At 46.0% G+C, this 27418-nt stretch overlaps 1 protein-coding gene across 3 annotated transcripts in view; it reads left to right on the forward strand.

Moving 5' to 3' along the window:
• Flnb (filamin B) overlaps nucleotides 1-27418 on the forward strand; it is a 132069-nt gene that overhangs the window by 75031 nt on the left and 29620 nt on the right. For all 3 annotated transcript variants that reach the window (XM_034499164.2, XM_034499165.2, XM_034499166.2), the window contains exons 15-29: nucleotides 23-146; nucleotides 415-575; nucleotides 1461-1551; nucleotides 1794-1963; nucleotides 7153-7270; nucleotides 10433-10695; nucleotides 11381-11978; nucleotides 12616-12789; nucleotides 13741-13903; nucleotides 14748-14908; nucleotides 18345-18512; nucleotides 20632-20755; nucleotides 21151-21307; nucleotides 22245-22434; nucleotides 24072-24319. In XM_034499164.2, the coding sequence (XP_034355055.1) occupies nucleotides 23-146; nucleotides 415-575; nucleotides 1461-1551; nucleotides 1794-1963; nucleotides 7153-7270; nucleotides 10433-10695; nucleotides 11381-11978; nucleotides 12616-12789; nucleotides 13741-13903; nucleotides 14748-14908; nucleotides 18345-18512; nucleotides 20632-20755; nucleotides 21151-21307; nucleotides 22245-22434; nucleotides 24072-24319 (2910 nt within the window). The remainder of the gene's footprint in view (nucleotides 1-22; nucleotides 147-414; nucleotides 576-1460; nucleotides 1552-1793; nucleotides 1964-7152; nucleotides 7271-10432; nucleotides 10696-11380; nucleotides 11979-12615; nucleotides 12790-13740; nucleotides 13904-14747; nucleotides 14909-18344; nucleotides 18513-20631; nucleotides 20756-21150; nucleotides 21308-22244; nucleotides 22435-24071; nucleotides 24320-27418) is intronic.

Raw genomic sequence — 27418 nt, forward strand, 5'->3', positions numbered from 1 at the left:
TCTGGGTTCACCTCTTTTCTAGGTCAACATTGGGCAAGGTAGCCATCCCCAGAAGGTCAAAGTGTTTGGACCAGGTGTGGAGAGGAGTGGTCTGAAGGCAAATGAGCCTACTCACTTCACAGTGGATTGCACCGAGGCTGGAGAAGGTGAGCTTAGGTCTCATCTACCCCAGTGATTGCCACTTCTTTCGGAAGAACATTCTTATATTGGAGGGCAGAGAACTTTCCTAATGAGCTAAGTTGGCTCCTTGTGATACCTTAGCTAATCAATCCTCTGTGCGCCCTTTTCCAAAACCCTGATTTGCCACCTCCCCTTTCTTGGGTTGCTCTTGTGGTATGTTAGCCCAAACTGGAAATGACTATACAAGACACGTTGTTGCTTGCAAACTCGTTCTAATAAGCAGGTCTGTTCCAGGTGATGTCAGTGTTGGTATCAAGTGTGATGCCCGAGTGTTAAGTGACGATGAGGAAGATGTCGATTTTGACATTATTCACAATGCCAACGACACATTCACAGTCAAATACGTGCCTCCTGCCCCTGGGCGATATACTATCAAGGTTCTCTTTGCATCTGAGGTATGTTGGGGCCCAGAAGGGACAGAATGGAATGAGCCTTGTGTATATCTCCTTTTTGGACTGTTGTTGTTTTGTTTGTTTAGCAACTGAGAAAAAGTGTCTTGAGAACTGTGTTCAGTTTCTCTGTTAAAACCAAAAGGGGGTAGGGTGGGGTGCTAATCTGAATTTTCACTCTTTGTCGGTGGCTAAAAGCAGGACTCAAGGCAGAAACTGACTTGTTAAAGCATTCACTAAGCTGCTGATTGAAAAGTTAGGCAACTTCTAGTTGCACTTCACTCTGACCTCTTAGCAGTAACTCTGGTCTCTGCCCGTAACCTTTTATAGCAAGAGCTTTTTGAAGCATGGCTGCATGTTAATGGTAGTCCCGGGAGGAGTCCTGAAACCAGGCATTTTGAAATTCTAGTGATCAAAATTAAACTATGTAAAAATTAGGAAGCTCAGGAGAACAGTCTGTGTCTCAATGATCTTAGGTTGGCATGATCTAATTAATTTAATCTACTTCTATTCTGATGGCCTGTAAATTCTTTGTGAACAAGTACAGTCACTCTCATTGTGATTACTTCCTGGAAGCCCTCACTCCTCAGCCCTCCTCCAAGCCTGGAGGACATTTCCTACCTCCTAACTCTGTATACTGGTTCTTACTTTATTCTGAGTAGTACTTTTTTTTTAATCCTTTGTCTCCAAACATCTGGTGTCAAGACATGAGGGTGTTTCTGCTATTGGGGTTCCAGATCTGCACCTATGTATGCAGGCTTCCCCTACAATAATAGAAGTTGCTCAGCGCTTGCTAAAGTGGGTGTTAGGGCAAACTCTGTCCTTTGGGTTTGGGCAGAAAGTTAAACTCTGACAGTGGAACCATCCTTCTGAGACTTGTCTTTGCTTCAGGAAATCCCTGCCAGCCCTTTCAGAGTCAAAGTTGACCCTTCCCATGACGCCAGCAAGGTGAAAGCAGAAGGCCCTGGGTTGAGTAAAGCAGGTAAGATGGTGGTGGGGAAGGCTGCCCTGACCTTTCTGCAGCCAGTGGCACTACTTGTTCTCTGTCTAGACTTCGAGGGGCTTATCTTCATCGGGAGGCTCTGATGTGGCAGCCACCGTGTGAGGCAGGCTGGCTGACTGGCTGCGGCTGCTGCTGAGTGGTGCCGCCGAACCTGTCAGACTGGTTCTAAAAGTGAAACCTCTTCAACCAACCCTGTCTCCCTGTTTCATGTGTCCTTTCAGGCGTCGAAAATGGGAAGCCGACCCACTTCACTGTTCACACCAAGGGAGCTGGAAAAGCCCCGCTCAACGTGCAGTTCTCCAGCCCCATTCCTGGGGAGGCAGTGAAGGACTTGGATATCATTGATAATTATGACTACTCGCATACCGTTAAATACACCCCAACTCAGCAGGTAGGGCCCTTCCTGTCTCTTGCTTCCCTGCTCAGGCTCTTCCCCCACAGTGCTGTGCAGTACACAGCATAAGGATGGTCAGTGCTTGTGAAGATGCCTCAGTGTGCTCGCACCCTCTCGGGGTGAGAGCCTCAGGGTGCTACAAGATTCCCAGAGAAGTAGGGAGGCAGCCCCACATCTCTACCTCAGTTTGGGGGTTTTATCAGAGAAATACTAACTTCTTATGTATAGAACTACCAGATCCACTTTCTTACATAGTCTCCCCTCCCCCCATTCCTCCGACTCCCAATCTTTTATTAATTATAGAAAGCTCCCTCACCTGCAGTTTCTTTTGCAGGCAGTTTCGCATAGTTTACCTTTTTTATGAGGTGTTTTAGTGAGATCTTTTCTCAAAGAGCCCATTCAGCTTTTAATCCCGAGGGTCCAAAAGCCCGCCGCCATTTAAGGCAGCAAATGGCTCCCTTTTACAAAATGCAGGAATTCTGAGGAATTTTGCTGTCTAGGCAGATTTGTTATTTTATGCAATAAGGGTCTAAAAACCACCTTTTCCACATAAGTTTATATCTATTTGCTTAATTTTTAAATTCATTCCTCTCAGAGCATAATCGTATGCTACCGTGTTCATGTGTGCACTTGAGAAGCCTGCGCCACATGCAAGGCGCTGCCTGGCCACTGCCTCCGTTCAGCTTCCCCACACTCTTGCAAAACTGGAATTCTGAACCTGTTACAAGTCTTTAAAATTGTGTTTTGCTTCATGTTCACACCTCCAGAATCCGCATGGCAGATATCCTGGCAGGGGAGTCTGGATTTTAATACTCATGCCTCGTGTTAGAAACGCTCACTCTTAAGCTTCTAAGATGCTTTCATTCTGGCGGGAGGGAGCCCCCTTTGTGAACAAGCCGTTTGTAGGACAAGGGCTAGGCTGTCTTCAGAAACACTGCTCAATCCTCTCTCATGCCTCATCGATGGCATAGCAAGAGCCAAGTGGGAAGAGCAGGGGCACAGTAAGAACGGGTGTGCGTGGTTAGCCTTCTTGCTTTAGGGGTTTCAGATCCTTGGAGTTAATATCTTTTCTATGGAATGCCTCTGGCAGTGGGAGGCATTCTCTGTGGTACCACATGGCGGGAGTGTGGCCTCTTACCTCCAGACTTTCTTCTTGTACTTTTAAGAAGTCCCACACTGAAAGGTTCCTTACATTTGTAGATCGATTGCCCTTGTACCTTGTCAGAAGATGCAGTGATTAGCAGGTGGGTCTTTCTCACGGATGGTTCTGAGGACTGGTGAGACCTTAGGCTGGGAGCTTGACGAGATCTTTGCTGCAAGTTGCTTGCATTCCTTGGGAGAAAGACCTAGAAAGTCACCATAAAGATCACAAAGCCATGGGTGTTTATTTAAACCTTTTTGTGATTTAGCTTTGACTTCTACTACCCACGTACCATATCTTCTTGTCTTTTGGATGAGGCTTTAGTAAGTTGCAGATAGATACCAGGATGGCATCAGGGTTTGACTTGAATCCTCTAAAAGTAAAGCTGCCAAGCAGGATGCATCTCAAGAGTCCAAATCCAGCTTTGTTGCGTTTGAAGTGGTGCTAGATTAGGAAACACTTTACTTCAGAATAACCCTGAGGGGCAAGTTCATCCTGTTCGCCAGCAGTAGCAGCTTTGAGGGCTGTTGCCCTGCTAAGAGGCCTCTTGGGGCTATGGTGTGTCCAAGGATCCTGGTTGAGTCTTGATATTAATGTTGCCTTCTATAGACAGTGCGTGGATCCTTCTCAGAGACCATTTAGAGCGAGCCTTATACTGTCATCATTCCATTTCCCTGTGGCAAAGAAAACAGGTGATATGTCTCCTCCAGAACTATGAGCTAGCCACAGTTATTTTTATAGAGCTAAAGCCCTATATAGTTAGTTACTTTTTTATTGCTGGGAAGAGACATCATCACCAAGGCAACTTATAGACAAAGTCATTTAATTGGAAGCTTGCTTACAGTGTCAGAGGGTTAATCCATTACCATCATGATTCAGAACATAGCTCAGGCAGGGAAGCAGGCATGGCCCTAGAATAGAAGCTGAGAGTTTGCACCCTGATCCAGAAGCAGCAGGTAGAGAGAGGGTGAGACTAACCTAGCATGGACTTGCGGAAACCTCCAAGCCCACCCACAAGGACACACCTCCTCCAGCAAGGCCACACCTCCTAATCCTTCCTTAAAATGAACCTATGAAGGCTATTCTCATTCAAACCACCACAACAAGGTAGAATAGCAGGCCCTGTACCGGAGCTGGTGCTGTTGTAAGTGCTCCCTGTGGGTTAGCAGCTGATTGAGGGATGATAGGGCGCTTCCATTCACAAGTTCGGTTGCCTGAGGAGCTTATAATCTGGGAGAAGAGTTGGGATGCACAGCTTGCGTCTCACTCACAAGAGGAGCTCAAAGCCCCAGATTCAGTGAAGGAAAGTGTATCTGTCAGCATGCTTTGAGGTGCGGTTAAGAGTCCTGGGCCCACCAGAGGGCTGGCTGTCCCTTGTACGGAGAAGGGGCCATGCTCTGGAAACTAATGTCCATGGACATGCCTCCCTGTGATGAATTTTGGGAACTGCCAGACTAGAAGCTCCCCCAAAAGGTAGCTGTTTGGAGTGTGTGTGTGTGTGTGTGTGTGTGTGTGTGTGTGTGTGTGTAGAGGGACAAGTGCATCCAGGCCTAGATGTTTGTACTTCCTCTTCAGAATGTAGACCATGATTTTGAAGAGCTAAAGCCCTTTGTCCCTAAGGAACCCAAGTCTTACCTGCTGGCTTCTGTTCCCTGCTAGTGTCTGAATGGCAGTTTGCAGGTACTTGCCTACAGTGGACAAATTATGTGAATGGTTAGATATGTCTGCAGTGATACAGTGGTCAGAGCTGTTTTTGCCTCCAAGAAGTAGACATGATAGATGGTGCTTCAGGATTCTCCCAGAGGTCAGAAAAAGGCTGTATTTCACAGAAAGCCTGGGTTTTTGCCCAAGGACATTGCTTGTCTGCACTCTCATAGTCTCAAGTGGCTTAGGCTTCTTACCCCAGACCAACTGCTGTGCTATGTCACTAGGTTTAAGTAGCCACATGTACTACCAATGCCCTCATGAAACCCTGTGAGCCCAGCAGCCTCACAGGATGGCAGTCCCTGTGTTGAAATGTCCTCAACAAAGTGGTGGTGTCTCTCAGGAGTCTCTGAAGCGGAGGGGCCTGCAGAAGGCTCTTCTGCTCGATCTTCTAGGCCCTCAGGTCATTGTGTTGTCATCTTCTGAATAAAGATTGGGTCTCAGAAGCATGTAGAGAGAAACAGAAAGCTGTTTTGCAGGTAGTTTCCTCTTGGTGGAACACACAGGTGCTCACTGCCTTAGACAGCCCTGTGGGAGAAAAGTCCAGTTTGTTCTCAGCTTAGCCTCAGAGGAAACTGGAAATGCTTAGGGATTGGAGCTGTAAGTCTCCACAGCTACACACACCCACTCCCACCCCTTAAGCTTGTTGAAGGCAGAGTTCATTTCCTATCTGAGTTTTGTATTGCTTCGGAGAGTGGAAATGAAACATACTTTCTTTTATGAGCTGGGCGGGCTTATATGGAAAGGGACTTTTCTTTTGCTCTAGCACTTCAAGGAAATGGCCAGAAAACCTATCAGGGAGGGGAGGGCTCTCTTACCAATATGCCTGGTTAGCCTTCAAGTTAGTCTTAAGGTTACCCTAGCACCCAAGGAGTTAAGAGGCTAGTGGGGAAATGGAGGCTCAGGAGAACTGGCGGTATTGGAAATATTGCGGTGGCTGCAGTAACGAGTCCGTGTTTCTTTAAGCACTAGAGGAGACCTTTCGTGTTCCTTGGCTGGCTCCCAGCTCTGTAGAATTTGACCTATGCACATTTCAGCATGAAATGTTAGACCTTAAGGTCGGCCAGTTGATTTTGTGCAGCGCATTAAACCTCCTCAAGAATCAGTTCCTCCTCCTTCGTTGATGCAGCCATCCCTCCTCCCTTTGGCTCTCTTTCCCTTCTTTATTTACAAAAGGAATGTGAGAAAATATACATCATGCCAAAAGCTACACCCTTTTTAACACTCGATCAGTGACAGCTTTTAGCAGGGCCTGTGTGCCAGAGAGCCTGCTGGATTGTCTGGGGACTCCTCTCACTCTCCCACACTTTGTTATTCCTGGACATAGAGGCGAGGACAACATGGATCTGCTGAGATTGCAGTAGGCTTTCGTGGAGCCTTGCTGTGGAGGGGGGAGTATGCAGCTGATTGTGGAGAGAGGAAGTCAGCAGTGAGCTGGCTCAGGACCTGTGGACAAAGAACAACAGCTGCAGGGTTGTGCAGCCATCAGGGCTTCCAGCGAGGGTCCCTGCCAGTCTTCCAGAATGGCTATTATTCCTTCACTGGAATTAGTAGTCAGTGTTGTGTGCTGATCTAAGAACGCTCCTGTGAACACTTCCCTTGTGTGGCCCAGTGTCCCCAAACTGAATGTCCAGGCACTGAAGAACTGGTTCTGTTGGTTTAGAGCCCAGTGGCTGTACCCATCCATGGGGTTGGCTTGTGTCATGTAGTGAGGTGCTGTGGAAGAGCAAAGAAGATTAAAGTTTGGGTGCCAGGGGTGTGAATCCAGTGTGTTGGGGGCATGCTCCATTGCCCCTCTGAACCAAGGAGTTTCTTCTTGAAAAGTGGGAGGCAGCAGTAAGGACTATTCCTTGGATCTATTTTTGTGTTTTTTGATTTGAGAAAATGCACAAAAGTTTGTAGCACAAGCCTGGCATTAGTCCCCAGCCTGTTGTCCTTGTCTACTTTCATTTGAGTTTTCTGTTGTCCTTGCATGTATTTCAAAAGCTTAGAGAGTGTGTTTAAGATGTTTCCTGAAGCCAGTAAGAATCAAACTGGATACAGCTCGGTTGGTAGAATGCTTGCCTGGCATAAATGGTTTGGTCCCCAGCATTGCATTAACTAGATGTTGTAACAAATACCAATTAATCCTGGGAGAGACTGGGGGATTGAAAGTTAGAGGTTATCCTCTGCTGTGTAGCAGGTTCGAAGCCATCCTTGAAATATATGAGACCCAAGAAAAACTAATTAGAATTGGGTTAATGAATTCAAGTTCGTTGCGTCCCTGGGAGGAATGAAGGTTCTGGGGGCCAGTTCAGTGCATTTTTACCCAGAAGCATATCCTTTCCCTTTCTCATTCCAGGGCAACATGCAGGTTCTAGTGACTTACGGTGGCGACCCCATTCCTAAAAGTCCTTTCACTGTGGGAGTTGCTGCGCCACTGGATCTGAGCAAGATAAAAATCAATGGACTGGAAAACAGTAAGTGCCTAACAAAGTCACGGGCGACCAGCAACTGTGACTGCTATTGTTAGATTCCCTTCAAAAGGTGCAGTTTCCAGAGAAACTAATTCTGTCTTAGAGAGATGTTGCAGTGGACAGTCTTGGGCCTGAATGAGAGCTATGCACTGACATGTCTGCCACTTAAGTTCATTTGTGCAGCGGGGATGGGGTGTTTGGGGACACTTAGAAACATGGAAGTATTATAAAAAATTAAATGAGGTAATAATGCAGAAACTGGCATGCTGTCAGCTCTGTGTGACTGTTGATGTTACCACAGGAAGTTTTCATTAAGAGAGAGGCTAGAGACTGTCGGCTTTTGGAGGAGAGTCACACTCTGCCAACCGTCTTGGGCATCTGCATCACATTAAGGTCAATGGCTGTAATAGAAATCAACTCCTTGGCTTAGAAACCACAGCCTTCCCTTTCTGTCCTGCCCTTTAGCTTGTTATGTATCTTAACTCATATTATTCTGTTATAAGTACATTGTAACATCAGTTTATGTTAGAATTTAAAGGTTTTTTCTTTTTTTTTTTTTTTGGTTTTTCGAGACAGGGTTTCTCTGTGTAGTCCTGGCTGTCCTGGAACTCACTCTGTAGACCAGGCTGGCCTTGAACTCAGAAATTCGCCTGCCTCTGCCTCCCAAGTGCTGGGATTAAAGGCGTGCACCACCACTGCCCGGCTTTTTTAAAGATTTTATTTATTTATGTATATGAGCACACTGTAGTTGTCTTTAGACATATCAGAAGAGGGCATCAGACCCCATTACAGATGGTTGTGTGCTGCCATGTGGTTGTTGGGAATTGAACTCAGGACCTCTGGAAGAGCAGTCAATGCTCTTAACCCTTAAATGTCTTGTTTGTTTTTGTTTGTTTATGGAAAACTTCTAACGTAAGAGACTACTACAGTATGAGTACAAACCCGCTTACTTATGCTCACTTCGCTTCCACGCATCCTAACAACCCATTTTTTTTTTTCACCAGCAAGGTCTTACATACATACACGTCCTACCTTTTGACACTGCAGAATGATATATGCTATCATCTACAAAGCTCATGTTCGAGAACCACACAGTTGAGGGGTTTGGGGGTGGTTGTTGTTCTTAGTCACTTAGTGTTTCTTTTTTGTTTGTTTGTTTGTTGTTGTTTTTCGAGACAGGGTTTCTCTGTTTAGCCCGGGCTGTCCTGGAACTCACTCTGTAGACCAGGCTGACCTCGAACTCAGAAATCCGCCTGCCTCTGCCTCCCAAGTGCTGGGATTATAGGCGTGCACCACCACAGCCTGGCTCACTTAGTGCTTCAAGTGAGATTTTTCTCTTGGGCTGCATTGGTGGTTATTCTAGGCAGAATATGGCTCCATATAACCTGCAAGTTGCAGGTTGAGTATGCCTGATCCCTCCTTCTGCAGTTAACCCAAGCTCTGAGAGTTGACTGACAAGTTTCACAGCATCTTTGGGTTTTAAGTAAGGTGTTGCATATTATTCCCACCCCCTCCTCCTGCATCTACACATACAGATGCCAGAGACATCCCTTGGCAGGTTGTACTGTTGTACTGCCTTGCCTGTGCTCTTTGGCTTTGCTGCCTTTTAAGGTCAGTGTGACAGTCTGGAAATGCTAATACAATCCAGTCTTTATTAGAACTTATTGCGTGGGGATTCCCAAACGTAGGTATCCCTCAGTAATGTATGTTCACCTGATTTCAGGGGCACCAAGTCAGTATTACAAGTCTTCATGCCTAGGGTAACTCCAGGTTTCTGGCCTCTGAGAATATCCACCCCCCAACCCCCAGGCTCATCTAGCCTTCAGTGAGAACTCTCATTGGCTATGCCCAGCTACCCTTGTGAACTAGGCTGTCTCACTTTCTGGAAGCTGCTAAGTAGGAGCTCTGTGTGCTGGCTTTTGTGGCTGGGGACACCCAGCTGTGAGCATGTGAAAGACTTGAAGTGTCCTCTTGGATCTTCTTTTCCTGGAACACAGAGACTTGACTTATGACTCCAAAGCAGGAAGAACATGGTGCACATTGAGGAAAGCCTCTGTCCTGTTGGGGCACAGAGGTGTGGACAGCTGTGCTTGCCTCAGCAGGCTCCGTTATATCCCCGGAGTCAAGATTTAACTAGGTTGTGGCAGCATTTTATATTCCCAGTGCTTTTGTTTTGGCTAAAACCCTTTCCCTGTTTTGGTCAAAATAACGCCTGGCTTTCCTGTAGTCTCACCTTGCAAAGACTGTTTTAAAATTTTAGTTTTATTACTTTTAACTTTAATTATGTTTATCTGTCGGAGGAGAGGGTTATATGCACCTGAGAGCAGGTGCCCGTAGAGACTGGAAGAGACTATCCATCTCCTGGAACTGTAGTTACAGGCAGCTAGGGGCTTCCTGCTGTGTATGCTGGGAACTCAACTCCAGTTTCTGCAAGATCAGAATGTGCCCCTGACCATTTGGTCATCTTTCTACCCCTACCCTTTAAAATATGCAACATCTTGCTATGTGACCAGAGGCCATTTAAAAGACATCAAAGTTAATTCTCAGAATTTGCCAGCTATGTGACTTCTGCCTTCTTGTGGGTTGGGGGTAGCAATAGAATTGAATTTTCTGCCAGGAGTTAGTAAACAAAGCATTGACTTAAATTTAGGATGTGTTTACATATAAGATTATCACCTCAAGGAAGTGAGGAAGCAGGCAGTGTTGGACTGTACTGTAATTATAATCTTTCAAATCTGATTGTGGGGTTAGAAAATTCATGCTTGAATGCTAGCTTTGTGATCAGGTAGATATGTTGTCCCGAACAATTTACTTAACCTCTGGGGGCCTCGGTTTCCCCATCTGTAAAGGCCACTCACTGTTGTTAATTAACGCCCCATAGAGTTATTATGTAAGTTGAAGGAGACAATGCAAAGTATTTGTGACTGGCATAGAAATTGTTTAGCAAACAATTCAGTGTTAATGACGCATGTAGTGTATAAATCCCATTGTGTTAGTCTTGCTTCTAGGCCTCTTGAGTCAGCTGTTACTTATTGTAGTAACTGAGGGGAAAAAGAAAGAAAGAAAGAAAACCCTTGTCCAATGGGCCATTTTGACCTTGTTCTCTCTTTTTCTTGCTGCTGGCGGGAGGCAGATTATCACTTCAGCTTTTCTCCCTTTCCACAGGAGTTGAGGTTGGGAAGGACCAGGAATTTGCCATTGACACCAATGGTGCAGGAGGCCAGGGGAAGCTGGATGTGACCATCCTGAGCCCTTCACGGAAGGTGGTGCCATGCTTGGTAGCACCAGTGGCTGGCAGGGAGTGCAGCACGGCCAAATTCATCCCTCGGGAAGAGGGGCTGTTTGCTGTAGACGTGACCTATGATGGACATCCAGTGCCTGGGAGCCCCTATGCTGTGGAGGCCTCACTACCACCAGACCCCACCAAGGTCAGTTTGGGGTTGCTCTGTTGTTGCCAAATATGATTTGGACTTCCCTGGTCCTACCTGGAAAAGATACGTGGAAAGGCTTTCTGTGGTGAATATGAGCTCTCAGTAGCTGACGGGTGCTCTGCAATTCAGTGTGCTGGGTTCCCTCCACAGTTGAGCCACCCCCTGCTCATGCTTGCTCTCTGTTTGCACTACTTTGGCGAGAGACTTCTCCTTTATTGGTTAGCATAATAATGGTACTAGCCAGCTCACTGGGATGAGTGAGAATATGGAGGCCTCAGCCCAGTGTCTTTTAAACAGATTGAGTTCACCCTATAGAAACTATCTTAGCAGACATAAAAATACATTGCCCGTATTCGTGGTCTTTATGATTCAAATGTTTTGGGACTGTTTCTAGCAGTGAGTGGTATGAATTCTATAAAATTATCTCTTCTAAAACACTGGCTTTCTATTCAAGATTTATTGATGGATATGTAAGAGTCCAAGCTGCTGTGAGTTACCTTCTTCAGGCTAACGAAGGACACTCGTGTGTGTGGGGTGTGTGTGTTTAAGAGAGCGAGCACGCCCCCAGGGATATGAGCTACTGACATCTGCTTTTGTATGATTGTGAGTGTTGAAAGCAGGGCTGACTGGCCAGCAATAGCAGCTACAGACTGGATTTCACTTTTCTGCTCTGTTCAAATAGGTGAAGGCCCATGGTCCTGGCCTTGAAGGAGGCATTGTAGGCAAGCCTGCCGAGTTCACCATTGATACTAAAGGAGCTGGGACTGGAGGTTTGGGCCTAACTGTGGAAGGTCCGTGCGAGGCCAAAATCGAATGCTCTGATAACGGTGATGGGACCTGCTCTGTGTCCTACCTTCCCACGAAACCTGGAGAATACTTTGTCAACATTCTCTTTGAAGAAGTCCATATCCCTGGGTCTCCCTTCAAAGCCGACATCGAGATGCCGTTTGACCCCTCCAAGGTTGTAGCATCAGGCCCAGGACTTGAACATGGGAAAGTAGGTGAACCTGGAATCCTTTGTGTTGATTGTTCAGAAGCAGGGCCTGGAACCCTGGGCCTTGAAGCCATCTCAGACTCTGGGGCGAAAGCTGAAGTGTCCATCCAGAACAATAAAGACGGCACCTACGCTGTGACCTATGTGCCACTGACAGCTGGCATGTACACCCTGACCATGAAGTACGGCGGTGAGCTTGTGCCACACTTTCCCATCTGGGTCAAGGTGGAGCCAACCATAGACACTAGTGGGATCAAAGCCTTTGGACCAGGAATCGAAGGCAAAGGTGAGTCACATGACAGGGGACGGCTCTCTCACCTGTAGCCTCTTTCTCATGTGGTTGATGGCATGGGGCAGGGGGGAGTACAGGTAGAGGAAAAAGGGGAGCATGCTGTTTCCAGAGGTTGCACTTCACCCAGTCCCCATTTTTATGTTTCTCCCTGATGAATGGGGCCTAACATTCTTGGCAAGTTTTCAAATTTTTGTGGAAAAGCCAAAAATTTTTGTTGTTATTATTATTTTTTTAATGTCTCTGGGGCCAAGTTGGAATGAAATGATGTGAAATGTGTTTAGTAATACACAGAGGGCGGAGGGAGTCGGCCTTTGCCCTTGTCTTAGACCTCTACCTTTGCTTTCATTTTGAGACAGGGTCTCACTGTGCAGCCTAGGCTGGTCTTGAACTCACAACCCTCCCGCTTCCCTCTCTTGAGTGGCTAAAATTCCAGGCATACACCACCGCCCTGGCCTGATCCCCATCTTTGAGAAGTTTTGTTGTCACTTGGCCAAGTCTACCTTGACTTTCACAATCAGCAAAATCACCCTTAAGGCATCAAATATACTTAATGTATTCCAGAATGTGAAGAGTCTTCATTTGGGGGTTTGCCTGGGCCCAAGATGACATTCTTATCTATGTTGTTCAACAGATGTGTTTCGGGAGGCCACAACGGACTTCACGGTTGACGCGAGGCCCCTTACCCATGTTGGAGGTGACCACATCAAAGCTCACATTTCCAACCCTTCAGGGGCCTCCACTGAATGCTTTGTCAAAGACAATGCTGATGGGACCTATCAGGTAGAATACACACCGTTTGAGAAAGGTGCGTCATCCCCCTCTGTGCTTGTGACTCTTTCGTTCAGAGCTGTGCTTGGTCATTTGTTTTCAGTGACTGTCGCTGACCTCATACCCACGAGCTCAGCCTGCCTCAGCAAAGAACAGTGTACAAATGAAAGGGTCCCTTCCCCAGCAGCCACTGGCCATTCAGTGCCTTCTTTATTGGCCTTATGTTATGCATTGCAAATCCCCAGTCTTGCCATGGCAATGTATGATTTGTGGGGGTTTTTTAACATATTTTTTTTACAATTTTTCTTTTTGAATAGTAGTGGTGATTATTAAAATTGTGAGAAATCGGGAAACCATAAAAGTGAAAAGGAAAGCACTATATATCCCCTTTCCTGGATATATGGTCCCATAAATATTCTATATAGGTATCTTCATGTATTTGTAGACGGCTGGTTTTCTATTTCCTGTGTTTCCTGTGGTCTTTTAACGCCTGGGTAGTGTTTTCCCGAATAAGGGTAGCCCACCTAGAGTGATTGCCTTAAATAAAAGTTAGTGCTCATTGCTTGGGAGAGGGCATACAACACATGAACAAAAAAAAGTAGTTTTATCTTTTAAAACTGAAAGTGTACTGGCGTTACCATTTTCTAAGGTTTTTTTTTTTTTTAAGTGTGTGTGTGTGTGTGTGTGTGTGTGAGCACGTGCCCTCAGGTGCCTATGGTGGGCAGAAGGAGCCATTAGAGTCCCTAGAGCTGGAGTTATAGCTGGTGGTGAACCAACTAATATAGGAGCTGGGACCTTCCTACTGAGACTAGCAAGAGCAGTGGTGGTCTTAACCACTGAGCCACCTGTCTCCAGCCCCACGTTACTATGTTCTTAATCTACTCTTTTCAAGTAGCAGCTAGAGTTCTAGCCATAAGTATTAGATAAGAGTCTGGAGTGGTAACATTGTACACAAATGACAGTTTTCTTGTTGTTTGTTTCTGGGCAGGTTTCCATGTAGTGGAGGTGACATATGATGAAGTGCCCATCCCCAACAGCCCATTCAAAGTGGCTGTCACAGAAGGCTGCCATCCATCTCGGGTCCATGCCCAAGGCCCTGGACTGAAAGAGGCTTTTACCAACAAATCTAATGTCTTTACAGTGGTAACCAGGTAAGCAGGCTCCTGGGTTCAGGGTATTGATCCCTACATAATTAACCAATTAGGCAAAGAAAAAGAGGTTTATAAGTCTGAGGCCAATCCTGAGCTACAGAATGAGACCCTGTCTCAAGGGAGAAAGAAAGTTATGGCTATGTCGTACTTATTTGTCATGGTCTTTCAACTTCCGGTAAGATGCATTTCAGACAATATATTAAACATTCTCTTCTGTCAAGATTTATGTTACAGATAATGACAAAGTATATCTGAAAGTACATAAGAAATGCTAATAGTAATTAAGATAATAATCGTTAAGGTGCTAAGTACACTACTGGATAGAAGTTCCTTAACTTCATGATGCAGAAGAATATAGCCAACTCTGTATGTAAAAGCAATACACAAAATGTCCCTATTATAATTTACTCTGAAGGGATGCCCTAGTAGATCAGTGGCAGAGCACAGGCTCAGTACCCCTAAGGTACACACATTATATTTGTCTTTGTACCCTATACCATAGGCATGTTCTCAACCTGTGGGCCGCTACACTTGTGGGGAGCTACATATTCGATATTTACATATGATTCGTAACAGTAGCAAAATTACAGTTAGGAAGTAGCAACGAAATAATTTTATGGTTAGGAGGTCACCACACTGAGCTATATTAAAGGGTCACAGGTTTAGGAAGGGTGAGAACCACTGGTCTGTATAAAATGTCTGAGAAATTCCTGCCTGAGAGGTATCGCCACACTGGTGGAATCACATTAACTAAATAGAATGGCTTATAAAATGTTTGTAAGCAAGTTCTGGCAGTAAGCAGACTGTCGTAGGCCGATCACATTTGACTTCCCACTCTTTCCAGAGGAGCAGGGATTGGTGGGCTCGGCATAACTGTGGAGGGGCCGTCAGAGTCAAAGATAAACTGCAGAGACAACAAAGATGGCAGCTGCAGTGCGGAGTACATTCCTTTTGCTCCGGGAGATTACGACGTTAATATCACATACGGAGGGGTCCACATCCCTGGTAAGCCATCCCTTGGGTAGTGGTTCAAACAATAGGTGATATTGCGTGAAAACAGATTTTGTTTTGCCCATCTTCCTTTAGTAGAAAGAACGGTTTGATTTTTGGAGAAACCAAGAACACCACAGCTCCCAGTCGAACCCGTGGTAGAAAGCATTGTCTTGGACCCTCCGCTCGAAAGCGAGGCTCATGTGGCTTAGTTTCTGATTTAAGCAAAAGTGGGTTCTTTACAAAATTGAACATTTCTGTTTTTAAAAGGTATTATTATTATTGCTATTGAGTATTTATTATTATTATTATCATCATCATCATTATCATTATACTATATGTGTGATTGCAGGTGTTTACCTCTGGCATGAGCATGCAGGTGTCTATAGAAGCCAGAGGATTTTGAATCCGCTGAAACTGAAGTTACAGCGGTTCTGAGCCACCCTATATGGGTGCCAGGAATTGAGCCCAGGTTCTCTGTAAGAGCAACAGATGCTCTTAAACACTGAGCCATTCCTTCAGCCCCACAACTTTGGGGCTTGGATCTTACTTTATTTATGTATCTTGCTTTTTTCTTTGCACTGTTAATCCTGGCAGCTGACAAAGACAACACTAACACAAACCATTACTTATTAATTTGTTTGCTATTTAATGATCTAAATCTTTGGTGTAAAATAGGGTTTCTCATCTCGAACAGTGCTGGTATGTTTGTATAAGCTTTAGTAGTTCAAAATGACAAGTTTCTCCTCAAGCCTGTGCTTGCTACTCTATCAATATAGGCGTTTGTTTGTTGTTGAGGCCCACACTCGGCCTCAATGCTTTGCCTCAACGCTTTGGCGGCCACTGTGTCCTGGCCCAAGCTGCCGCTCCAGTCCGAGGGTCAGGGTCTAGCGAGAGAGAGTGTGGGGCAATCGACGCGAAGAATGGAGACAAGACAGGGTGTGATTCAGTCTCTTCTATTTTCTCAAGTCTCTCTTTATGAGTCTCTCTTCTATTTTCTCAAGTCTCTTCTCTTGAAGGGAATTGAGGTATTTATATACACAAGCAGGAGAGCACAGGTGAAAACATTTTACCACGTGCACCATACAGCTGAGGTCACTAAACAGCAAAACAAGCTATGTGGGATAAACAATATATTTATCAGAGTGTGCTTCAGCTGTTATAGGCTTTTGACAACCAAGTCTTTCATCAGGGTATATGGTTCCAGATAGCTGCAAAGTTGATCTAGCCGCTTTCTACTAAAGTCGGCTCCCAGCAGTTTGTGTGTTCATTTATTTGTTTTTAGTCCTTAATTTAGAGAATTTCAGCTAGAAATAAGACAGACCAAGCTCCCACTCCTGGAGCAACTAACTACACTGAGGAAAGTAAACTTTGCGCATGATAAGAAGTGAGAGAATGAGGAGAAGGGACAGATTCATGCCTTGTCACAGGACAGCGTTGTAGAGTTGAGCGCCAAGAATGAGCAGAAGGTTGTCTCCAGGGGAGATGTCTGTGTCTTCCACTAGGCAGGTAGTTCTGCTGGCTTCTGTGTGTACTTCTGTTGTGGGGCAGTACTGCTAGCCTGGCTTTTCAGAAAGTGCTGAATGCCATAAACTTTGGAATTCCCCTGCAAAGGTACTAACCTGTCAGTTAGTACTAAACAAATGATTATAACAACAACAACCTCCCAGAGAGGCTCCTGAATATCAGGCTATCCAGCCAGTGACCTGCCAGCATCTTGTCTGCTTTCCTAGTGATTTGGATGATAAAGGGTTCAGGTTTTTCTGACCTGATGCAAACATCTGGTGGGTTTTTGGTTTTTTTGCTTTGAGATAGAACCTCAGACTTGGAATCCTCCTGCCTCATCCTCCTACATGCTAGGTGGTGGTATTTCAAGAAGAATATCCCATCTTACTTACATTAACTTACTGGTTTCCCATGGTGAACCAGCTGCAGTCTTGGTTGTAGACCAGTTGATTAATTGGGATTCAGGAAAGGTTGTGGTCAGCTGGTGATGTTTACCTGGAACAGGGAGCAGGATGTTGGCAGATAATGGTATCGGAACAATCTTAGGCCATTGCTTTCAGCCTCAAGGCTGCTCTCAGGCTGAGTTCAGACAATTTCCAGGTTCAGACTTGGGGATTGACCACAGAGATAGTCTGTTGTTGCTTGTTAACATTGGAGCTCTCCATTATCAGCCCCAAATAAATCTCCCTTGTTCCCCTAAGCCCCAGCATGGAGGGTGGTGCCCATCTTTGCCAGGGTCTCAGTTCTTCTTGCAAGTGCATTTATAACCCCTGATTCTGCTAAGTGGAAGCTTTCTGAGATACACAGCAGAGACATTTCCATGGCAATCTCGCAATCGCCATACCTTGTGAAATGTGCAGGTTGTGTGTCCCGCATGGGGCAAATGATACTCAGAGCTCTTTGGCAACGGACTTGGCGGCCTGAGCCTACTAGGGACACAGGCATGCCTGCTGTGTGACAAGTCCTGTTGGCAATCCTGGTTCTGCCCTTGTTTCTTCTTAATGTTTCACTTTAAAAAATCTTGGTTTTCCTGGATTGACCATGTTCTGCCAGTCTTTATACTTGACATCATTAAAAAGCAAGAGACCCTGAGGTTTCCCCACAAGTCATTCATGCAGCATACCACACACAACTTATTGTTAGAGAAACAAAGGCTTTACCAGAGAAGTGTGGAATCAGGCGACACCATATGTGTTCAAAATGTGCTGGCTTCCATGGGAGGGAGGGAGAGTAAGACCTACCCACTCTTTTCTGCTCTTCTATGTATACTCCCCCAACCAAGCTGCTCGCTTCCTTTCTTTCGAGAGCCTTTCTTCTCCCTCTATGTCTCTGCATGAGTCAACCCCTCTGGCCTATTCTTCTCTCCTATGTCTCAGGCTCTGTCTCCTCCCAGAGCTGACTATCAGTTTCCCCATGAACTCCAGAACTCCCCCAAGCCCAGAGGCATTGCTTGTCTCAGTGACGAGCTTCTTGGTCAAGATAGCTCCTGAGAGCTGAAGCATCCAGCGTCCTGTTTGCTTTCCTGGAAATTCCCCCAAGTGTAGCTTCCCTTAAGGGGTAGCTGCTTTCTCTTACATCATTTCTCGGGTCTTAATGGACATCTTTCTCTGGCCTCCTGCGGACCACATTCACTGTCTCTTACATGTTCTGCCTTGTATACCTTCCAGCGGATGCCACACAGAATGTTAGAAGAATGTGCTCTCGTTGCCAGACTTTGGCTTCCTGGAAGGTTCACTGAGGCCCCAGATCCTGTGTGTGCATGTGGTTAGTTAGTGCTGGATGTCAGATGTGAGAATAATAGTGGCACGTTGCCGTTCCCACAGTGAGGCAGGCTGAGCTGACTGAGACTCACACAGTCAGTCCAGGTAGAGCAACAGTGTGGTTCCGGGTCTGCGTGGGGTGCTCTCTTGATTGCTTCATGCTCAGAATCCTGTGACTCTTCCAGGCAGCCCCTTCAGAGTTCCTTCGAAAGATGTTGTGGATCCCAGCAAGGTCAAAATTGCTGGCCCCGGTCTGAGCTCCAGTGTCCGAGCCTGCATCCCGCAGTCCTTCACAGTGGACAGCAGCAAGGCTGGCCTAGCTCCCCTGGAAGTGAGGGTCCTGGGCCCAAGAGGTGAGTCTGCATCCTGCATGCCACCCATATTCGTCCATCATGGGTAGGGACAACCATAGTTTAGAGCAGATTCTTACTTATGAGATTGTTCATGAACTTATAGTTAAATACTCTCACTTAATTTACTGTCCCTCAGTCTAGCTAGCCAGCAGAAGAACCTGCTTAGAAGTTGGTATATTTCCATAAGTCCATTTCTCCTGTTAATAACATAGTTCTAAATATATATATATTTCTACTTATTTATTCCATGGTGCTGAAGACCAAACCCTGGGTCTTACCCATGTCAGAAAGGTGTGCTGTTAGCTAGCTTACATTCCAGGCTTTTGATTTTCCAAATGTGGTCTAAGTAACCCAGACAGGCTTTGAACCGGCAATCCCCCTACCTCTGCTTCCTGAGTACTAGAACATCAAGCATATGCCTAAAAACATCACTTTCCAAAGTAGCTTGTTCAAGGATGTGCCATATGGGCTTTAGCATGCGCTGTCTACCCAGCTGCAACATTACCTGCTTGACATGTATGAGGTGCCTGGGGTTGGTCTGGATGTGAGCCGGAGGTACAGTTTGGAGATGATCCCTCTGAGATTCTCAGTATTGCTGTGGAACGAACGTACCAGAATCTTGGTCATTGTCTCAACTCCCTGGAGAGGGGGTCTCTTGGGGAATGAGTTTTGTTGGCTGTTGGCCTGCACTGCTGACACCTGGAATTAAAGGTTTCAGGTGACTAGAAGGCCATTTGGGGACAAACCTGAACTGCTGAAACCGTTGCCATATTTCTTCCAGTATCTAACACACATCTTTCTTTCCATATAAAATAGTGTGCCCGATTTCTTAAGTAATCTTTGCTTCTCTCCTGTCCCCGATTTCCCCTGTGATGTGTTTGTGGCTTCCAGAGGTAGTGAGCTGAGGCTTCCTCCTTTGAAGAGGAGCCTCTCCTTAGTGGAGTTCAGCAGGAGGTTCTGCCTTTGATGATCAGGGCAAGAGTGGTCTGAGAGAATGAGGTCATGGGACAGACTTGCCCTTAGTGAAGTTTCTGAACTCTGTGTGTGTGTGTGTGTGTGTGTGTATGTGTGTGTGTGTCTGTCTGTCTGTCTGTCTGTCTGTCTGTGGAGTTTACTTACATAGCAGCCTCTAATGTGGAAGACTCCTCAAGTAAATGGCCTTGTAACTTTAGCTGATGCTGTGTGTCTGTGTCTATAAGAGGGTGGTGGGGTTACTTACATAGCAGCCTCTAATGTGGAGAACTTCTCAGGTAAACGGCCTTATAACTTTAGCTGATGCAGTGGATTCCCAGTCATGGCACAGCCCCTTGAAAGCCATTTGAGTTCTTTAAAGCTGACCCAAAGGTTGCCTTTATAGAGCCAGGTTTGAGGTTTGTGCTTTCCCATTAGCAACTGCTTTCAATTATGTAACCTGAATGCATCTAGCCTAGCCCCACCTCTAAAACTGCCTTGTCCTTACTTCACCTGCTCTGTTTAATGAGCATACCCTGCTCTGATTAACCCTCCCGTGCTACTAACCCCTCCTTGACCTCGGACTCAGGGCAGAATCTATCAATTTAGTGCATGCCTTAATTAGGCTTTATAATTCTCTCAAACCGTCACCCATAGCATCCCATTGGTGACTCTCTTGATCCTTGAGATTGCCACTCTTACCTGCTCTGTACCCTAGTATGTTGGCACCATTGTGTTCTTTGCTGAAAGGTGGGTACAGGTCTTGACTGGCCAACCCATGGGTTACTTTTTGCTGTTGAGATTGGGTACTTTCTCAGCTATAGAATAAAACTGGCACATCCAAGCATGCTTAACCAGTTTGAAAAGATATGTAGCATGTCTGCAAAGACCTCCAGAAACAAGCATGGGCAGTGTCCCCTTAATTGTACAGGAGGACAGTATAGCAGACAAAGTGTACTTTAGCTCACAAAAAGCTAGATGTTTTTCTTGGGGTCAGTCCCACTGCTGTGACTTATCTGTCCTATGACTATGGCCTGCTTGCTTTTGTGTTATTCTTCAGTGGACACCAACAGTTCTTGGGAAGGTATGTGAGTCTCTTTTATGTGTGTCCGGGGTGCAGTGAACGGGAGGCCATGTTGTCAGTTTAACCTCTCATTTCTGTCCTCAGGTCTTGTGGAGCCAGTGAATGTGGTGGATAATGGGGATGGCACCCACACAGTGACCTACACGCCATCTCAGGAGGGACCCTACATTGTTTCTGTCAAATATGCTGATGAAGAGATCCCCCGAAGGTGAGCATCTCGACCTTCAGACCTGGGTACAATTCAGCCTTAGACCTGTCCACCCACAGGATTGACAACCACTGCTCCAGTACCACCCCACTCCCCAGCCATTCACCCACTGACCATTTAGCACATGGTACAGAGCAGCGTGGTGACATCCAGTAGGCACTGTGGCTCCTGTTCTAGGGTCTACCCCTTCTTCTGTCTTCCATTGCAAGGGAAGCTAGGATTGTCTGTTGTCTAATGGCTTGTACCTTGTGACTCTATTTCCAATGGACTTCTGGTCCTTTTATTAAACCTGCTCTCTTACCTCTTGTAGAAATCCTCCTTGTTGTATAAGAGAGATCAGGTGGGGCAGGGCTGACCTGTATCCCTACTGACCAAGCTTCTGTGTGTCCATCAAGTCCCTTTAAGGTCAAGGTCCTTCCCACATACGATGCAAGCAAAGTGACTGCCTCTGGGCCTGGCCTCAGTGCCTATGGGGTGCCTGCCAGCCTACCTGTGGAGTTCGCCATTGATGCCAGAGATGCCGGTGAAGGCCTACTTGCTGTCCAGATCACGGTAACTGTGTGGTTGTTTTGTTGTATATATGGAAGGGGTGGAGCCAAACCTTATTAGTAAGACTAATGGAAAGGGATAAAAACAGGAGGTTAATGACTAATTTCTACCCCAGTGCACATGTTTTGGGGACTTCTATGGGTCAATATCTCCACAGGAGAACAAGGTACTCATCTGAGCTTCTGCAGTGACCCTGAGTGGGATACCAGTCATTACTACATCTCTTCTTATGCTGATTTTAAATGTTTTATATTTTAATTGCCTGTTGGGTTTGTTGGGGCTAAAATTTTACATACCACAGGGCCTCCAACCTTGGCTTGTTCTTCCTTGAGAAGGAAGTCAGAGGTAGGCTACCTAGGTACTCTATGGCTCACAAGGAAGCCAGCATCTCTGACCTAGTATGTGGCTCTGTCTTTAATGTCTCCTCATGGACCATGACCTGCCCGTGCTCTACTCATTAAGAATAGAAGGTGAACCAGAAGAATGGAAGACAGGGGAGGAAAATGGCTCTCATCAATGGTTGATCTGTCTCAAGCAGTCTTATGAGAAGACCCCCTCTTGTCTCAAAGTCACATGGTCATACCTGGTGGCAAAACTGCTAGCATGTGGAGTCTTGTATTTAGTGGCGTGCCTAGCTAAGGAGGAGTGTTCTGTTGGTAACAGGAAGGGAAGGGAAAGGAAAGGAAAGGTGGACTGAGAGCTTCTGCCATGTCTCTGTAGTTCAGTTCATGTGATGCTCAAATACTATTTGACAGACCATCCTGGTGTGGTCTGTGACCCTCTGCTTTCCTTACCCAAAAACAACAGAATAGGGTCACACCAAGCCATCACTTCATCTGCTGCCACCTATAGAGGTGCCAAGTAAAGAACATGGCTTGCTGTGGTTGGTTTCTGTATGTTGATAGCAGCATCCCAAATATCATTGTTCTGTGATTCACAGGACCAAGAGGGAAAGCCTCAAAGAGCCACTGTCCATGACAATAAAGATGGCACCTACGCCGTTACCTATATCCCTGATAAGACCGGACGCTATATGATTGGGGTCACCTACGGTGGAGACAACATTCCACTTTCTCCTTACCGTATCCGGGCCACACAGACAGGCGATGCCAGCAAGTGCTTGGCCACAGGTGAGTAAGGGGAAGGTGAAGCTTATGTGTTCTGGCCTTCTCTGTGCCACGTAATAGCTGTGTGATCAGAGAAAGTTGCTTAGGCTTTCTGGGTACCAGCCATACTTAGAGTGAAGATTTTTGGAGGTGAGAAGATTTAGATGCCGGACTCATTTCCATGTGTCAGAGATGACATCACAGGGTTACAAAAATGGGGTAAGGTCAAGTGGGAGAGATGCTGAGTATGGTGTCAGGGCCAGGAGGCCTCTTCTGGGGTTTCTGACAGAAACTGCTATGAGAAGTTGCACATTTCTGCTTCTGTGCATGGTGGCCTCATTTGTTCAGGAGTCATTCAAAAGTACCTTACGTAGATCAGCAATAGAAAAGAAACATGAAAGGACTTAAGATTTTCCTCTCCAGAATCAATGAATATATTACCTCACTCTTGCTTCGGCTTCTTAGATGTACTTGTTTGACTGTATGAAGGGGGTTATACGCCTCAAACTCAGGTCCAAGGCTCACATCAAGGGAATGCAGGAACTTTTACCCACAGAGCCATCCTACCAGTCCAATATGGTATTCTCCATTTTAAAAAAGGGAGGTGGGTCTCATGTATCCTGGCTGGCCTCAGACTTGCCCTGTAGCTGAGGATGCTGCCAGATGCTAATCTCCCACCCAATACCTTGCCTCCCAAGAGCTGGGATTGTATGCATACCAGCCCACCTGGAATTGTGCCTTCCTGTTTCAAAGAGCAACTTGTGCAGCTCAGTGTTGCTACTTTAGCAGATTTTAAAACATAAAACCCAGGCTGACGAGATGGCACAGTGGGTGAGGGTTCTTGCCAATAAGTTCAGTTCCCAGAACCCACGTACTGAGAGAACTGCCCACACATGCACACACCTGCCTGCATGCTTGCATATGCAAATATATACATAAGCATTTCAGTCAACTTATTGGTGGAGAAAAACCAAAAATACTTGAACCACCATCTCAAAGATTAACCATTTGCTTCTCTTGTAAATAAAAGGGAACTGAGCGTAGATCTACGTTGGATGCAATCAGTTCTCTATCTCATCCTGCTCAAGGTTGTAAATAATGCCCCTTGACCCTTTTCATCTCACCCACCACAAAAACGGCCCAGTCCACCACTTCTAGTCTATGTGTCAATCCCTAACTGGTTGAGGGCATGTTTAGTGAGAGCTGAGGACCTCCTTCTGGCTTTTCAGAATATCCTGGCTTTGCAGGGATATTTTTGGGGGGCTGCTGGTGCCTGTTGGTCTCAGCCCTTGTTTTGTCTTCCCCTCCCCCAGCTGCATTCACTCCTCTTCCTCTTCCCACTGTGTGAGCAGCTTTCTTAGCACTCCCTGTTGCCCTTCCGTGCTCTGCACATCGTGACCAATGTGTTTTCCCCTCGTAATTTGTTATACAGACAGGCTGACTAGCTCTCTGTTGTTTGGGGAGGGGTTGCAAAGTCAAAACATACTTGATCCAGATACACCTTTGAACAGCACCCTTCCCACTAATCTTTGAGATGCCCCTCTGCCTGGTAGCAGTAAAGGTCTGGCCTTCACAGACGTGGACAGCACAACATAGCACGGCCTGCTCTGAGGCCAATGTCCACAGCCAGTGCGTTGATTTTCTTCTGACCTTTTTTGCAGGTCCTGGTATTGCGCCCACTGTGAAAACTGGCGAGGAAGTGGGCTTTGTAGTGGATGCTAAGACTGCAGGGAAGGGAAAAGTCACCTGTGTGATTCTGACCCCAGATGGCACTGAGGCTGAAGCTGACGTCATTGAAAATGAAGATGGCACCTATGACATTTTCTACACGGCTGCCAAGCCAGGCACCTATGTTATCTATGTGCGCTTTGGTGGCGTTGACATTCCCAATAGCCCCTTCACAGTCATGGTAAGCAGGGTTCCTTCTCCTGAGCCAGCTGTTACTAGCAGATACAGTCACAGCCACCTTCTTATTTGAACTCTTATTTGGCCACCTTCCCTCATAGCCTTGACCCTGGGTATAATTGCTAGAAGCAGCAATTATGGGGGAAATCTCTTGAGTCATGGAGGTGTGTGTCGTGCCAAGGAAGTTAGGCAATGTCCTCACGTAAGCTAGCTCAGAGGGAGGCAGTCTCACAGAAAAATTGGAAAACAGTAAGAAAACTACTTGTGCCTCTTTTCCCATCTCGACAGCTGGAGGAGAAGGGTCCTCATGCTCTCTTGTCTACACACTTGACTCAGGATGAACAGAACCTCCAGTTGTGTTTGGGTGAGATTCAGAAGAGGGAAGTGTATTGTCTTTTAAAGCCAGAAAGATCTGGAATAGAGGGGAACCATTGTGTGAACATCCCAGCTGACAAATAACTGGAGCCTTTAATTTTCAGTCCTGGGTGCCTTTTAGATCTTCTCTAATTATTAAGGTTCTTCCACAAGGAGCATGATGGAACTACAGCAGACTTACCACATAAACCTCAGAAGCAAGCCCTGCTTGCCCTGTTAGAATGAGGAGTGCCCAGTCTAGACAGATATCAGGTGCCATGTGGACTTCTTTGATGCAGAAGAACAGCCTGGGATCTGGCTGCTGGTGACCTAAATCCACCCACCGTCTGTGAAGTGCTTTTTGATTACTTCATATTGTACAGCAGTGGAGGAGGGCACAAAGGGTCCATTCCAAACAGAAGCGCAGGGACCCTGTTCCCATCTATAATCTGTTGTAGCTTTTCTCTTTTCCCTCCATGTGTGTTTAGCTATAAACATCCTGCCAGAGGTCTGGAAGCTCTTTCATATCTCAAATATGTAAACACTTGTCAACTTTGGACACCATCCATTTGGGAGTTTTTTCTTCTCTGGGGGAGAAAACATTGCAATGAGAATGTCAGTTCTATTTAGAAAAGTGTTCAAGTTGTAGTACAAGTTGTAGTTGTACTATGTTGTGTTTATCTCCTAGTAGGTCTTGTTAGATTAGGGAAGAGCAGAGATCTCAGTGCCGTTGCAATGGGCTAGGATAAGAGACCTCAGATGCTGAGGTCTGAGTGAGAAAGTCAAGGGAAAATGTTGAAGATTGCATCAGCAGAGGGTCGGAGGCCTGAAGTGGAGCCTTCCAGACTCATCAGAAATGAGCATCCTTTTAAGTCCTAAGTGCTTACAACTTGAGGGAACTCACTGCACCCCCTTTAAAGGCTCAAGACTGGAAGAACATGGACACCTCACAGCACGCTTGATAGCAAATGCCTTAGGGAGACCACAGGCCTGCTCAGTTAAGTATGTCACACACTTGTGACATGCAGGTTCATGAATGAGCAGCCTAATTGACACCATTGAGAAGTTCTAGTTGCAAGGCTGCATATACAACCTTGAAAGGCCTTCCTGTTGGTGACATGGTTTTGAGTTGGCCTCTCCAAGAAATGGCCCTCGAGGCAGAGCTAGATGTCAGAAAAGCTCTTTCTGCAGATGGCACAGTACACAGCTCCTTTGTTCCATGTTCCGGCTGAGGAGGAGGAGGAGGGGCCCTTCCTTGTTGGGTCAGTTGGATCAGGAGCATGAAACTGGACATTTTTTTTTAAATGAATGTGCTAAAATTTTGAAACATGTAAATGACTAGGACTGGAGAAATGGCTCAGCAGTTAACAGCACTGGCTACTCTTCCAAAGGACCTAGGTTCAATTCCCAGCACCCACATGGCAGCTCACAATTGTCAGAAATTCCAGTCCTAGGCGATCTGACACCCTAACACAGACAGGCACACCTGGCGGAACACCATTTATTTTATTTATAAAATAAATAAATCATTTTTATAATCTAGCTAACAAATCTTAAACTCTCTACATCATCAATGAAAGAACTAAGTAAACCATCGTGTCAGTGATGGAAGGCTAGGGAAATGGCTCCGTGTATAAGCAGTTGTACAAGCATGGGCTGATATCAGATTCCCAGCATTTATAAAAATCTGGGTGCAGCCACACATGTCTGTAATCAGGAGGCAGAAACAGGAAAGACCTGGGTGCTTACAAAATAGTTAATCTAGCCAAGTCCGTAAGCTTGAAGTTTAGTGAGCACCCAGTGCTCAGTCTCAAAACCTAGCTGTAGGAGCAGGAGGACTGGCTTAGTGGTTAAGAGCATTTCCCACTTTTGTGGGGGACCTGAATTTGGTTCTCAGCACCCACAACCATCCTTAACTCTAGCTAACACCATCTTCTCACCTCTGCTGGTACCAGGCACACACATGTACATACATATATGCAGGCAAAAGACTCCTACATGTCAAATAAAAATATCTAAAGCTAAAAAATAAGGTGGAAAGTTCTAGAAGGAGACTGTGTAGCGCTCTCTGGCTTCTACATTGTTCACTGCTGTGTTCACATGAACACATATGGAACTCACATATCCACAAGATAAAGCAAAATAAGACAAGAGTAAAACAAAAAACAGACAACCACTTCTTCCTGACTCCATGCCAGGATGACTGCCGTCAGTTTTCTCTGCTTACACGGTGGACACTTGAGTTTCATGCAAGGAGTCATAACATGTAGCCTCAATGTCCACCTGCTTCCCCAAGCTGACACGATACTCTTCCATAGTAATTTGTCAGATATCGCTTGCTGTTACCCGGACAGTCTGACCAATAGCCACAAAGCTGACTTCAGTCTTTCATGACCACTTGTGACTCTGGTCAGACTGCCTGTACACATCCCTTACTCGTGAATTGTGGAGGGAGTACAGCTTTCCCTCTAAAGAGTGTGGTGAGAACATATCGCTCTTAGAGGATATGGAAGCACATGCCCAAGCTCCCAGTACTTGGAAGATGGAGACAGGAGAATCAGCAGTTCAGGGCCATTCTTGGAGAGTCTTTGGAGTCCATGGAGAGTTTGAGGCCAGCCTGGGCTACATGAAAGGCTCTGTCTTTAAAAAAAAAAAAAAAAATCCACAATAACAAGCACCTGCTGGAAAAGTGGGGGTGAGGGGTTAGAACTTGAATGGTAGGATCTTGGGTAATAATATCCCTCTGGTG

The sequence above is a fragment of the Arvicanthis niloticus genome, chromosome 3, assembly GCF_011762505.2.
Source record: "Arvicanthis niloticus isolate mArvNil1 chromosome 3, mArvNil1.pat.X, whole genome shotgun sequence".
Classification (NCBI taxonomy): domain Eukaryota; kingdom Metazoa; phylum Chordata; class Mammalia; order Rodentia; family Muridae; genus Arvicanthis; species Arvicanthis niloticus.